Source organism: Pelmatolapia mariae, linkage group LG23 (genome assembly GCF_036321145.2).
Source record: "Pelmatolapia mariae isolate MD_Pm_ZW linkage group LG23, Pm_UMD_F_2, whole genome shotgun sequence".
NCBI classification, from domain to species: Eukaryota; Metazoa; Chordata; class Actinopteri; order Cichliformes; family Cichlidae; genus Pelmatolapia; species Pelmatolapia mariae.
The window spans coordinates 15287938-15304110 of NC_086246.1; the positions used below are offsets into that span (position 1 = coordinate 15287938).

Sequence of the window (16173 nt, forward strand, 5' to 3'; positions counted from 1 at the left end):
GTACAGTCTGAGCAGGCTATAAAAGTTGTTCAAGTCCAATTATGAGAGTGCAGGTCCAAACATAATGTGTAATTTCTCATTGTGGTCATTTCCTAGCGGCCCTTTCAGCACCTTGTAAAGTGTTTTCTTGCTGCAGCAGAGCAATAGCACTGGGAGCAATGAAAGGGAAGTCTGCTGTGAGCGTTACCGAGCTAAAGAAAGACTGCAGTTATTCATGCAAACATACACTCTTACAAGCACACATCGATGCTGACAGGTATTTTAATAATGACATCATAGGGGCTCATTTGCTTTTCCTCCACAGAGCCAAACGAGGTTGGAGTAGACTTCCACAATATCCTCAGCGTCCCTTCCTAAACAGCATTTATGTGATTTTCTGGGATCATTTTGCCAACAGAAACAATTTTCCACCTGGATTACATCTCAGTGCTTATGTTAGACATGCCGAGCTGAACGCCTTAGCTCTGCTCTATAGCAATGCCTCTGCAACTGTCTTTTCAACACTGTTAATTGGTTTCATCAACATCACTGTGACAGCTCTGGGGAAGCCTGACATTTTTAACAGCTTACTGTATATGTTATCTCTGAGTGGCATTTTGTACACCACTTAGTATACTTATGCAGATATAAGGTATTTTGGGTTGAAGCCTTTCTTAATATAAGCCAAAAGAGCACATGCTGAGGCTAATCTGTTCCTTGGAAGGCAGCTCTTTTCATCTCTAGCCGCATTTATTTAACTTCTGGCACTGATTAATGTTTTGATGTTTTAGGAATGGCTTCCAAAAACTGATTGAAACAGCCTAAAATGAAGTTGGAATAAAAGCCTCAGAATTTTCTGGCATTACTTTGTCTCTTTAGTTTACCAGAAAGCTCTAACTTGCTTTCTCGGACATTACGTGACTGTAGAAGGTGACATCTGAAGGTGTCACTGTGGATTTAAGGTGATATGCCCCTCTATGCTTATCTCTCAATAAGATGGCACAGACACACAAAAGTAATCTTAAGCTCTTTTCACAGATGCACTTTAGCCCTGAACCGTTTCGGGATTTACACAACAGACATTTGAGAATGCAAAAGTCTGACACATCCTGGATGTTAGTCAGTATGCCCTCTGTGCCCTCTCTGTACAACTTAGAACATGCCCATGTGAGAATAACACATCTAATGTTCCAATGTATTAACCAATAGTAGGTGGGTGTCACCTTTGCTGTCACCTATATGCTCTATGTCAGGGGTGGGGGAAATCCAGGCCCCAAGGGCCGGCGTCCTGCAGGTTTTAGATGTGTCCTTGATCCAACACAGCTGAGTTAAATGGCTAAATTACCTCCTCAACATGTCTTGAACTCTCCAGAGGCCTGGTAATGAACTAATCATTTGATTCAGGTGTGTTGACCCAGGGTGAGATCTAAAACCTGCAGGACACCGGCCCTTGAAGCCTGGAGTTCCCCCACCCCTGCACTATGTAGACAGTACCCTTGACTAAACCAGTAATCACACTTCTATAAGTGCAAATACATGTATTTATAAACTATCTATGGCTCATTCAGAATAATCAGACTGAAAGGCTAGTCTAAAGGTAAGATAACCCATAACTGACAAGCATGGTTCTGCACTGGTAGTCCACATGGACTTTTGGCCTTAGTGTATAAGATGACTACTCACAATCGCTCTATCTGCACTACCCAAGATAGCCACCAACGTGGAACCATAAATCCCACATCAGAAAAAAATCAAAGTTGAGCATGGTCTAAAGGACGAGGTTTCACAGCACCTGTATTGTCAATTGTTCCTCACATTCTTCAACTACCACTTTGTTTTTGTGTCACTTTCTTACAATGAATTAGTTATTGAGTTATGTGTAAGCTAACGTTAGCAGTGCTTGCATCAGCACCTGATGCTTTTACCTTTTAGCTTTTACCTTGCAAGCTTAAGGGATCGCTCTGATCTTAAAAAAATGATTGATTGTATGTGGCCTGTGTTGGTGTACCACACAACCACACTGGTTAACACAGCTGTCAACTGTCTTACTTTTTAGAATAGAATAGAATAGAATAATCCTTTAATTGTCCCACAAGGGGAAATTTGGTTGTATCAGCAGCAAAAACACACATATACAAACAGAGCAGGACACAGAACAGAAGCACAATTTTTACATCATTTTTACAATTTTTACATCGACTGTTAATGACTTCCTGTGGTGTCTGGCACCATAACCAATTCTACCAATTCTAGTGCATTTCTAGCAGTGGTTACCAATCCCTCAGGAAGCAGTGCATAATTACAATATATTGTCAGCTAGTTTCCTGCTTCAAATCCACTTTCATAGTTCGACAAAGAAAGCTTATTTTCAAGTAAGGAAAAGAATAAGAAAAGAATACTTTCTGTACCCTTGAACATAGTTAACCTGTTAGTAAATGGATGTCATAATAAAAAACTGCAGTAACAAGGGAGTGGCGCAGACACACTGTCATGTACACAGCCACACAGACACCCACACACAATTTGTGACCAAAGTACATGATGTGCTGTGTAAAGATGTGAAGCATCTAATGACTGTGGGCAGAACCCTCTGGAGCATATGATCAGTATGACAGATTATAGCCTGAGAGGGACATTAAGTGATTCATTTAACCACAGAAACACACACGCATGCACACAAATGATTTAAGCCTGGAGGATATCCAAACTTTGTAAAATGCGCATCAAACAAACTTTCTGGAGGGGGGGTGGGGGTGAAGTTGGTCTTGAAGGGCCTATATTCCCTGACACGCATCAGAGGTAACGCTTTTCCTTCTCTCTCTGGCTTTAAAACAAAACTGCAAAAGCGCTAATCCTTTTTCATTTTCTTGTTTTCTTTTTCTTTTTTTAATGGGATAATTTCCTTCCTTTCATTTAAATAAACAAACCAATTAACTGCCTAAAACGATCCCTCTTTGAGTATTTAGGATTATTGCATTGAAACTCATTGTACCTTCACAAAATTATAACTGTGCCCCATTTTTGCAAAAGAAAAAAACAGCATAGAAGGGTCCAAATGTGGTTTGGCACTAGATTCTTTGAAAAAGAAAAAAAAATGTGTCACGATGCCAGCCAAAAAAGAATGCGTGCGTAATTTGGTGTGGGAGCGTTAAATGAAACTGTGGCCACAGCCGAACCACAGCAGATGGTGACTCAGAGGAACTCAGAGTGTGCAGTCATTTTTTCTTCTTTGTTTTTATTTTTTTATTTTATTTTTTTAAACATGACTCGTTAAGGAAGGTTGCCATTTGCTTGATCTTTCGCCAACATTTAGGGTCTGAGAGAATCTCAGCAGCCATCTTTAGTGAGGCTTTGGGAGAGGCTTAATGTGATGTGAAAAATTCAGAAAGCTCCATCAACAGCACGCCAACCAAAGCTGAGTGACCATCTCTTTTTTTATCTATTTATTTATTTATTTTTAAGCCCTGACATATTCATGCCAAGCACATCAGACAGCTCAGTTTCCTGAGTTCACGTAAGTTCATGGATGTATTTTTTAGCCCATGATCGTTATTGGTTTTTTGCTTGCAACTTTTTCTAGTCCAGTTTGACCCTGTGCAGCTTGACCTGACGTGCTATCAGTGTACACCTCAGAGGTTATTTAGGGTTATAGATTATGTTGCGAAACTCCACTGCATGTGTCATAATGCACTGGGGAGAAATAGGTCAAGCGGGTTTGTTTGCCCTTTTCATGTTCATCATTTATTCATCAGAAAAGGATCAAAGTTTTTCTTTCTCCTGTTTGAAATTCTTGCCTCGTCACAGTTTCCCCCTGAGCTTAAAGCTCAGAGGAAGCATATCTGTGTGATGGGAAACATGAAAACATGCTCGAAAAAAAAAATGTATACAGCGCTTAAATGTTAATAAATCATAATCCTCTTTCCTTGCAGCATGCAAAGGCCTTGCCACGCAGGCAGGCTGTTCTCCATTATTTCTAAACTAAGATGTCACTGCCTTTCAACCAGTGCCTGTGGCATCACTTTATTTAAAGCTTCTTAGTGGGCTAGTGGAACATGAACAGGCAGGCTTAGCACAGAATTGCCTTCACTCGAGTTAAATGCATGCAGACATTCGCACAATTGGTTGTTATCCCAAAAATAAACGTGTTAGACTGAAACCAGATGATTTGCACTTGCCTGTTTCTGCACTCAAAGCTTTTGGGAAATTTCAACATTTCAATTTCGAAAACAGTTTTTTTAGTGCATGGAGGTTGAAAGATGTTGCAGATGTTACATATATTTGTATTTTTATATATTTATATGTAACCCTTAAAAGATGCTAAAGACGCTATGTTTGTTTGTGTATATATTTTTGTCTGCATCCTATGTAAGATCAGATTTTCGAACGTTCTCTGTTATTATTAAGAATATTTATGTGAATTTAAACAGAGCTCTGCAGTTAATGTAGATGCTAGATACATTTTAGAAGCAGTTTCATTAAAAGTACATACTTTAGGAGCGTAATATTCATAATGTATTAATCACTGAAACTTTGAATGTTGTAAAAAAAAAAAAAAATCTAATATGCTGGCCACACTCCCTGAGTCTACGATGACGCCTCCAAAATAACTTTTACAAATAATGAGAAATCTGATTTTCTTGAGTAAACTTTGCTTTACTCATATTTGTTTTTAATGTAAATAAATCTACACTGTCACTTGTCATTTTTTTCCTTGTTTCTGGGCAGATAAAAACATATATTAGACCAGTAAATGTGAATGAATAAAAGCAGGTTTAAAAACCAAATCACTGTAAATTAAATTTTTTTTGCCAAAGTCTGATATGTTTACATCTTCACTTTTTAAAATGATATTCATTTAGAGTCTCACAAATACATAAAGAAAAAAAGGTTTTTGCAGTGGCATTGCAAAATACAAAATACAAATAAAACAGCACAACAGTTTGAGTGAGTAATCAAGGAAAAATGACAAATATAAAAAAAACTAAAACTAAAAAATAAATATTATATTAGGTTTTCAAAATGATAGTCATATTCAGTCATTTACTGTAAGTTTTGTTGTCAACTCTTGCTACATGCTAAGCTAAGGGTTAATAATCAGTGTTGAGTAACTATACTGTACAGGTTACACAGGAGATGCTACAGTTAAGTCTTAAGTAGTAAAATGTTATATTATCCATTCATTTGATAAATTCCAACATACAGCTAACTATAAAGGGCCACGTGGGACTCACCTCTACATGCTGACAAGTTTGAATCAGTTTTCCCATAAGAGACTCCAGCTCGTTGTTCCTCTTGATCAGATTACTCAGGTTGGAATCCAGAGCTTGCTGCAGAAAACAATAACACAAAAGAGACAACGGAGAAACTGAGAGACAAGTAAAAAAACAGTCTCTGACGTGAATGTAAAGAAATCAAAGTGGAGACAGAGCTGTAAATACAAGGAAGATAAAAATGCAAAAAGAACTCCTTTCCCTTTTAGTTTTCTCATGGAAGCCAGAGGGGATGTAAGAATATCAGAACAACAGCAACAACAGAAAAAAGTTCTAAAGCAAGTAGAAAAGAGCTGCGTCTGGAAAACACAAGAAATAAAAAAAAACTGTTTGATTCCTCAGTTCAGGTCCACAAAATAACAGTAAAGAGAAGCAACGATTTTCTATCAGCTCTCCTTCTGCGCAAGCGTCCCCAGGAGCTCCGGCGTTATCGCCTGTCTTTTTAAACAGGTGCGTTTGGTGACCACGTACCTCTGAGCGCGGATGATACCCCTCGTCTCTGTACTGCCTCCTCATACTGCCCCGTCCGAGTCCGAGCCTCTGACAGAGAAGCCTACTCTACGAGAGGATGTGACTGGGACAGCCACTCCACTGAGCACCAAGCCATGCGCAAACCCGGCCAAGCGGCAAATTAGGCATCAAAAGCTTTCCCTATGAGAGCATGCAGCAGCGCTCCCGGCTAACGAACCGGCAAACAGGTGACAGCACGTCAGTGCTGTCCCTTAATGCTCCTCCCTGCTTCCCCCCCCCCCCCCCCCCCTTTTTTTTCCTCCTCTCTCTGTTGCTTTTCGTCTGCCTGGGCACAAGCTGTCTCTACTTCTAAGACCATCATATTATTGCCAAACCAAGCGTGCTTAAGCTGCTCTGATGCCACATCTCCTCTTGCCCATTCAAAACTGTTTTCCAGATGAATTTCACCCCAGACTTGGTGAACTCTGAGATTTCCATGTCTCCAAAAACAAAAAAGGTGTGCAAGTTCGCTGGAGCAGCAAGGCCGTGACAGGCAGCACACTTTTCCTAACGCACAAGAAGTGAATCTTTTGCTTTCTTTACAGCTGCTACTTACTCGCCTTCACAAGTGAGGCTGCTGTGAAATGACATTTGTATTTGCTCGACCTTTAACCCCCCTCCCCCCCTTTTTTTTATAGCGACAGTGTAAACAAAGGCAGTTCTGATGCTACAATAAGGATTAAAAAGGCACTACCAAGAGGGAATATTGTATAAACAACCACGGTAAATAGTGATAGAGATTTGCGTGTGCAGGCATGTGTACACTACTGTACTCGGGGCTTAAATGGATGGCCTTAATACGGTGATGACACACAAAAACCAAACAAGGCATAAAGGACTGTTTGAACAGAAATATGGCGCTGTCATCATTATCCCTCTAAAAAAATGAGCTCTGAAAGGATGGAGATGAGGACAAGACCCGCAACAATAAGTCAGCAGCTCCCTCAGATGCAGTTGAAATGTGTTTCCACACCCCGGTGTAATGTAGGAAAGGTAAAGTTCATGAAGTACACAAACACGCACACAAGGGAAAAGGAGCAACGAAAATTATGTTAAGTTTTCCGTGCCTCTGTTTACGGCTGTGTTCCTGTTCGTGTTAACGTAACCTTTGCGTGTTTGTTTGCTGTTTTATTTGGACTCCACATCGACAGCATCCATGTTGCCAAGTGGCGTTTATCTCTGGGGACTGCTAGCCCTGTCAGGTTGATCACCTGTCAGTCATCCTGCCGGTTTATCCTACCATCTCTCTTTCTCTTTGTCTGCCTGTCCTCTTTTTCTGCTGCCGGTCCAAGCCAGATTTTTACCCTGCATCCCTCCAAAAAAACAAAAAAGTCTTTGTGTGAAGTTAATCTGCTCTGAATCACCTTGGCTAAGCCTTTTTGATTTGTTGAGTTTTATTATACATAGCGAGCCGCAGGATTTAGATTATCTTAAGATGGATGCAAAATGATTTAATAAAAAATGATGGATACTTTCACATTTGACACTGCACATGTGAAATATACAGTTTATAAAAATGTGGAACACTTCCATGTACTAAAAAGATTTTATTGCTTGAATGCTACTGTGATCTTAGACTACCTTTTTCCTTCTCCATCCTCCTTTACTAAGTGGTTTTTGTCCTGACACAAAGACAAAGACTGACACAAAAACTTTAAAACTTAGTTATTAATTCAGAGTTTGTGACTATAGTTTTATTATTATCATGATATTTTACTTGTTTTTATTTTATCACAGATTTATGCTGCATTATAGCATTTCTTTATTTAAAAATGTGCCAGTATTTTGAAGTTTGGAGGTAAAACTTAATAGTAAAACTGAATATTTGACAACAGCTGACCAGGTTAATTTATTTGCAGAAAGGACGCACTAAGAAAGATACAGTTCTTTTCAAAGCCATCAGACAAAAGAGTGATTTTTGTTGTTCGTCCCACTGAAACACAAGTTGCCGGTAAAAACCGAGCTAACCGAATGAGGCAGTGCCAAAAAATGTGTTGCATATAAAAAATGTCATGTCAAAGTGTTTTTTCTCACTTCCTTGTTTGATATGGCTGTCTAATGGGAGGTAAAATTGTAAAAATGCTACAAAATGCTACAAATACTTGTTGTACACCAATAATGATTTCTTTTAGCTGGTTGTTCATTGCCATCTGCTGCAGAGAACACATTGACTGTGGATCAGACACTGATACTACTCCACTGCAACACCAATGAGCCATGCCCAACAGAGTGAAAACAGATTACCCAGTAAAACTGTAGTTGATTTCCAGTACTTTGTGACATCTCACATGTTTCTTTCATAGAAAATATCAAGAAATGGATTGTGTATCACCATGCAGCCTAAAAATATCAAGGTAGGACTTCTCAGTCCACTCGGTTTCCACACTTTCAGAAAGCTAGTTAGTTTACTCCCACAACCCACCTAGGATTTATGTAAACATCCAGAGGTCAGCGAAAGAGGAGCAGTCTCAACCTGTTCTTTAGAGGCGGTTTGATTCAGGCTTTTGTGTAGAGACTTGAGACTTGGCTCAAATTGGGTAAGTAGGCGAAGTGAATGAAGAGCAGTTCCATCAGAAGTGGCATAATTCACGCCTGTTCTCATTCCCAGGGCCTCAATTAAAGCTGTTTTGGCAAAATCACCGGATTGGGGCTTTTGGAATGAAGGTATATTTGGCCCCTGTGCCCGGATGCACAGGCTCATGGTGTTAGTAAGATGGGTTTAAGTCATTATTTTTCAGATGTTGTGAAAAAGAATATTTTTTTTGCCAAACTATGGTCTTTTCTTTAGTACCCACACCTAAGAAATTTCCAGTGCCTAAAACTAAACAAGTACTTTTCAGTACCTGAATCTAACCAAGTAGTTGTCAGTCCCTAAACCCAACTAAGTAAATTTCAGTACCCAAACCCAACCAAGAAACATTCAGTACCTAAACCTATCAAGGCGTTTTCAGTATCTAAACCTAACTGTAACTTTGTTATGCCTAAATCTAACCAAGTAGTTTTCAATGGATAAACCGAACTAAGTACTTTTCAGTACCTAAGAGTAACCAAAAAACTTTTAGTGCCTAAATGTAGCCATGAAGTTTCAAGTGCTTCAGCCTAACAGCCATGAGAGTTGAAAACAGTTTTTGTGAGGTTTTTATATTTCAAAGAAAAGCTTATTCACTCAATGGCATCTGTTTTTAACTAGTGAGAAGCTGTTCTGCTGCAGCATGCTCAGAACTTCTCTTAGGTTCTTCTTATATCGCCCTAAAAGAATCCACTCTTTGAAACCGAGGCAAATTTTTCATCTCTTTCATCACCTAACATCTTCGTGACGGCTTCAAAAAAGGTTACATGTCTCTATATAACAAGCATCACACTTGTTATCAGTGTATGCACTGTTCATGTGTTCAAAAATGGCTGTAGATGCATGCTGTGAATGAAACAAATCACCCTGGAGCAGTGCTGATAAGCTAAGAATGTATGCGAGCGGATCACACATGCTCGCTCACTCACAGATAGCAAATGGTAAGCAACTGAAGTCGAAACTTCAGAGGACCTACGTCTTTTCTAAGATTTACTGTGACATTGAGCAGGATTGTGCTCTGAGGATTCATCTCCATTCTCTTCCTGGTTCATGAGTTAGAGAGATCAGAGAAACCTCAGTCACGCAGATGAGGAGAGAGACTGTGAGGAAAAGATGAGGAAGAACAAAGGCAGACAATTAAACAGCAAGACAGACATTAAAGAGGAAGCAGGAAGAGGAAACGGGAACTTTAAAAGAGCCCATGCTTGTCTACTGCTCTGCTTTATAGTCTGTCCACCTGTCCCTACACACATCTATAATGTATTTATCTCATATCATCATTGTAGAAGGCGTTGTGTATTGGTTGGTTTCCACTAGTGAGCTAAGTTATAAATTGGGAACAAATTGCTTGTGTTTTTTTATCAATCTGAGAGAAACACAGATGACTCCTACAGGAAAAGGGCACTGATTATGAAGCAAAGCACAGCAGAGTAAAAAGAAAACACAGCATGAAAGGAGCATTGTTGTAGAAGAAATTGAAAAAGGATGAGTTGTGTGTGAGAGAGAGAGAGAAAAACAAAAAAGCCCAGAGCGAAGAGAACATTGAGTACAGGAAGTAAAAGTTGTCTGCGAGTGCTACACAATGCACTGTAAATTTTCACAGAGTGGCTTTTATTTATTAGAGTTAAAGAGAGAATCTCATATCTGTATTTGAGCGCATTTAAATCACAATTTCTTTAAAGTGGGACTTTAAACATGGGATACCAAGCATCTTATAACATCCTTGGTTTGAAATGCAGACTCTAGTTTAGGATTTATCCTTTTATCTTCTTAGTAGCTACATCAATACTGCATCTAACAGCAGCAGGCAGATCTTTTGAGGGCAAAATGACTCAAAAGCACTAAACAACAGGAAATGCTAGTAACCAGTTCCGAAGACAAAGAGCTTTAGCAATGACAAAGCCCAATCCACAAACACAGCAGTCTATTTATGCTAACCACAAATAAGCAAAGGTTGATAATAATGTCACTATTTCAACTTTACAAGGGCGACAATACAAATGCTAACATCGTGCTTTCACCTCAAACATACCAGACTTTGATATGACCAGAACCAGACCAGCGAAATATCCAAAGTGGCCTCATGGACATTTATTGAAACATGTACAAACATATAATATGGAAGACAAAAACTGATTTTGCACAATTCTAACTTGAAAGCCTAAAAGTCAATATTTGGTGTGACCACCCTTACTCTTCAACACAACCTGAATAGTTCTCCAGACGTCTTCTCTCCAGCCACACTCCTTCAATAATGTCGAGGTCCGGGCTCTGGGGAGATCAAGACTGAAAGAGTGGCTTTTCTATCCAGGTACACTTTTACTGCATTTGTGGAGTGTTTGGGATCATTGTCATGCCGGAAAATGAAGCCGTTGCCAATCAGATTCTTCCAGATGGTACTGAATGATGGATCAAAATCTGATGGTACGTTTCTGTTTCATGTTTCCATGAATTTGGATCTGCATAGTCCGCAACATCACTGGCTGCAATGTATCCCCAAACCATGACAGAGCCTCCACCGTGCTTTACAGATGGCTGTAGACACTGACGTACCTGACCTGACTTGAGTCAAGAATTTCAAATTTGGATTAATCACTTCATTTTTAGTCTACTTCCTTACAAAATTTGGTATATCTACAGCCTTTTCTTTTTGTTTCCCTTCTTCATAGCCACTTTTCCACCTAGACCATTTTTGACGAACAATAGAACATAAACTGAAGGGCCAGATGCATCTCTCAGGTCCCAAGTCAGGTCTTTGTTGGATTTTTAGTTGATTTCTTAAGAGCATGACGTTAAAATACTGTTCATCTGGAACAGATTCTTTCTTTACCCTCTACATGTCCAATTTCCTCATTTTTTTAAGGACACACTGCACACAGATATGCCATGTTTGCAGGTAATAGTTTTTTCAGAATCACCTTGTTAGGACAAAAACACTATTTTATGTCTGTCAAACTATGTTGTGACTGTGCTGTGTGTATGTGACTGAATGTGGAAGAAGTAGGACATTGTCGAAATTCTTTTCTGGAAATGCTCTTTACACTTTTTGTCAGGATGTTGTTGTCTTTTTTTTGGGAGGGGGGTTAGCTGAGAAAGATGATTTACCAAGTAACTGACTCTTGCTTACTTCCAAACATGATCCTTCCTCAAGAAGTCCAAAAAGATCAGCTATTGGAGATTTAAGTGACTCTAATATTGTAGGTGATAAATATGACTGGCATATTAAAGAATAGCCAGTTGCCCCCTAAAAAACATTGCCAATGGGTTTACTTTTCATCTTGCTGCATCAGTAAAGTGATGCAGAGTGTCCTCTACACTCTGGCATCACCGCTGTGTGGTCAGAGGGAAAAAGCAATGCTCACTCTCTCTGTTTGAAAGTTTCAAGCTTGTTGAGCTTTTGATCACACCCAGCGGCAGCACCAGTGGAGGTTGTGATGTCAAATTGTACTGACACACTGTATGCTTTTGGCTGTCAGCATATGTATTTTTAATTTAGCTTTTTATTGCTGTTTTATGATCCACTTTAAAGATTGTTTGCCAAAGTCAAGGTTGCATTTAAAAAAAGGAAGAAAAAAGGTCAGGACGATAGGATGGACTGTCAAAGCATGTAAGGGAATAAGTATTTTTTATGATATAAAAGATGAATGAGGTGGCTGGAGGACATGGAGCTAAATGTCATGCTTATCAGCAAGGTTATGGTTCAGAAGCTTTTGTGTCTGCTCATGTTTTAATGTGTTTGTACTTGACAGCCCCACGTGTTTTTTAACACTAAAGGGCAGCTGATTAACCAAAGTGGATTACAACAAAACAGAACCAACCTGTGATTTGAAATTACACACACAAAGAGCAGCTGCCATCTTTTATCCTCAAGGTTCTTTCTCCTCAGACCCAGAGCCAAGGACTTTAAAAGCTATTTCCAGCCGCCTCCTCCGTCAATTTCCTGTGACGGGGGTAATTTTATCTCCGAAAAAGGATGGGTGTTCCCACAATAACCTCCATGGCTCTTATCAGACACACACCACCACCACTGCCACTGGAAAAAAAGGAAACTATTCCAATCATCTGATATTCTCCCCCGCACCCCCTGTGGAGTGGGGATATCTCAAACTCCAGCAGATCAGGGTAAAAAGTGATATGAATGAAATGTTCCAGAAAATATGACCAAAACAGTTCCAAGTTGTCAGACTTTATAATGAAAGAAAAAAAAGTGAAAAATCATATCTAAAGAAAATCAGGTGGCCTGTAACAGCTTGAGTATTTTGACTTTAAGCTATTGGAATTACCTGACAAAGGGAGGCTACGTGCTGGACCTCCTCGTTTAAGAAGTCTCCCCAAAGTTTTCTGTCTTTATAAATTAAATATCAAATGCGTTTTTCAGCATTAATATTGCATTGCACTTTACTTGGTAATTATGTTAGACCTCAATTCACTTCCTACCCTGTTTCTGTTTACCACGCAACCTGCATTTTTAAAGCACAACACATTCACTGTATACTGTACAATGCTCATAAAATCTGAGAACAGTCTGTGTCTAAATGTACTTGTGTTGCATAATCATAGCTCATCATTGCTTTTATTTATTTATGACTATATGCTGTCTGGTTTTAATGCATTCTTTCACAAAATACTGCCATGCACAGATTAGAGAAAAAGAGAAAAAGAAATAGCTTACAGAAATGAATTAAAGTTAAGTGACGTGACATGTGTGGTGCCTTGAATCAGAACTTATCCTGAGGCAGAGATATATTTTAAGCCTCACTCTTACCGAAGACAGCAAAACAAGCCAGTGGTCTGAAAAATAAAGTGTGGCTTTTAATGTGATTAGCAATAATCCGTCTTTAACTTGAAGGATAATGTATAATATTCAGCTCAATGGGCTTTTTTTATATCCTGGACTTAAAGTCGTGTTTATGAAAATCAGAAATGCTGTTGTGTTAATGTTTGTTTCTTCTTTTTTGAAGAAAAAAAACTGGAATTTTCACCTCAGCAGCTCTACTCCTGTAACAAACAGTCAATTTATCAGTTTGCAAAGTGATTGCAAATTTGATTTTCTCACCATCTAGGCACGCAAAAAATGCAATTTCTTCATAACAGCTCAAAAGAGATGATTGAAATTAGTTCTTTCATTTTTTTAATTGCATGCCCTTCCCATTTCATTGAGACAAAGTGCAAAGACAGTTCATTTCAACTTGCTACCAAAACAAAACAAAACACAAAAAAGCTAATACCATGAAGCTGCATTATGCTGGCACACCCCACTAAATATAAAAGAGTGAGTAGATGTAGCCAAAAGTACATGGCATCAGCTCAGTGGTGGCTTATAACATTATGTTTAGCTAATAATAGTAGCTTGCTAACGTTAGCTATATGACAGCTAACACAAAACATGGTAAAATAATCAATTCAAATCAATTTTATTTCTACAGCACCAAATCATAACAACAGTCACCTCAAGGCGCTTTATATTGTAAGGTAGACCCTACAATAATACATACAGAGAAAAACCCAACAGTCATGTGACCTCCTATGAGCAAGCACTTTGCTGACAGTGGGAAAGAAAAACTCCCTTTTAACAGGAAGAAACCTCCAGCAGAACCAGGCTCAGGGAGGGGCGGCCATCTGCTGCGACCGGTTGGGGTGATAGAAGGAAGACAGGATAAAAGACATGCTGTGGAAGAGAGACAGAGATTAATAACAAGGATGATTTCATGCAAAGAGGTCTATTAACACATGTTGAGTGAGAAAGGTGACTGAAAAAGAAATACTCAATGCATCATGGGAATTCCCCAGCAGTCTACGTCTATTGCAGCATAACTAAGGGAGGATTTAGGGTCACCTGATCCAGCCCTAACTATATGCTTTAGCAAAAAGGAAAGTTTTAAGCCTAATCTTAAAAGTAGAGATAGTGTCTGTCTCCCGAATCCAAACTGGAAGCTGGTTCCACAGAAGAGGGGCCTGAAAACTGAAGGCTCTGCCTCCCATTCTACCTTTAAATACTCTGTCAAAGCTGCATATAATAGTTAAGATATAAACAGATAAGAAATAAGGATTTTTTTAAGTCAAATATCAACTATATTCTACTATACTGGGGTATAGCCTGGTGGAAGGCTATACCCCAGTATACGGAAGCCTGATGGTTTTTCCTGCCTCCTCCAGGCTCCAGTCCACATGCCTATATATCCTTGGGCAAGACACTGAACCACAATTTGCTCTCCGGTGTATTCATATGTGTGTATGTTAGATGGAAAGCACTTAGGTGGAGGAAAAAAGTGCTTGTATGACTGGGTTTGAGTGAGTGAATGAGGCTTTTTGTACAAGCACTTGTTGTGTAAGCTTGAGTAGAAAAGCGCTAAATAAAAACCAGCCCATTGACCATATTGAATATGTTAAAACATACTGAGGTGATGAGTCAGAAAGCTATGTTATTAAACACTGAAAATAGTGAACATAGTCACTGAGTCACTGAAATACTTGAAATTATTTCAACAATTATTATTTGGAATAATTTCCAACTATGTGATTTTTAAAATAAACTTTCAAAGTTATGTTGCAAAGCACATGGTTAACTTGAAATACAATATGTAACTCAAAATATCATGTCATTTTCTCTGAAATGTGATTTACAATGTTAAAAATGTAAGATACCACCAAATTACCTGAAATTATGACTTATAGATGGCAAAAATGTTTTGTTTTGTTTTTGCTTGGATAGAAATGTCCTTTCTACTGGCCTCCCAATTCATTTAAAAAGCTGCCACTAGAATACTGCCTACACACCAAGAAGAGAGAACACATTAAACCAATTTGTTCTGGCTTCTTGTGTAATACAGCACTGAACTTCAGGACCTGGTTTGCTGAATAAAGAAACAAAAAGCAGACACATCTCTCAGACCTGCAAGGACCGGTCAGCTAGTGGTGCCCAGAGTTCAAACCAAATCCAACAAACTGACTTTAAACCAGTGCACAGTTGTGATTCAGCTGCATTTGGGGCCTAGAGCTGCCCCAACTCGAGCTATTTTTAAAGCCAAGCTAATGACTTTTTTTTCTACTGCTTTTACTTAATATGGACCTTGTACTTATTTAATAAATTCAGATTTAATCTTACCTGCTCATTCATTCAACTGGTTCATATTTTATTATGTTATTTTCTTTATCTTTTACTTTTTTCCCCCTGTCTTTGGCTTTTAAAGTGTTCTTTTCAGTCTTTTTTAAATTTGCATTTTAATATTCTTATGAAGTTTTCCTTTCTTTTAAATATTTCAGTAGATTATGGAGAGCCCGTTGAAATGCCTGTGTGTATAAACTGTGTGTGTCCGTGTGTGTGTAGACGTTAGTGCCTTCGTGTGTATGTTTCCTTTTGTGTAAGTGTGCGAGAAAAATCGAGCGAGCGCGCTCACAAGTTAATGAAGCAGTCACATATGCTTTGTTTTCCCATCTGTTGTCAGTGTCCTCACAAGGTACTCTGAGTGATGTCAAACAGCAGGAGGACTATATATTTCAACAAGAACTTCATTTAACCAACGAGCCCTGTCAGAAGTAAATGTCAAGACGTTTGGGGGGGAAAATGACTGAATAACAAAGTTGGAACATGTGACAGAAATCCCTCATTTGGTTTTAGACGTGTATCCTCTCACATAACTGTTAAGAAACGCTTGAAACTTGGGAATGCACATGAGCTGCAGTAGTATTGCTCACGCGGATTCAAAGTATGACATGGTTTGCTTGGCCTAAACAATTTGTCTTGCACACTTTCTTGGCTTACACAGGCAGTATTTAAAAACCTCTGCGCAGGTAGGAGACACGAGTGCCATCCCGTTGTTTTGTTTTGGGTTTTTTGGGGGGTTT

At 38.9% G+C, this 16173-nt stretch overlaps 1 protein-coding gene across 2 annotated transcripts in view; it reads right to left on the reverse strand.

Moving 5' to 3' along the window:
- LOC134619969 (E3 ubiquitin-protein ligase Midline-1-like) overlaps positions 1–16173 on the reverse strand; it is an 82192-nt gene that overhangs the window by 15511 nt on the left and 50508 nt on the right. For both annotated transcript variants that reach the window (XM_063465796.1, XM_063465795.1), the window contains exon 3: positions 5211–5306. In XM_063465796.1, coding sequence (XP_063321866.1) covers positions 5211–5306 — 96 coding nt within the window. The remainder of the gene's footprint in view (positions 1–5210; positions 5307–16173) is intronic.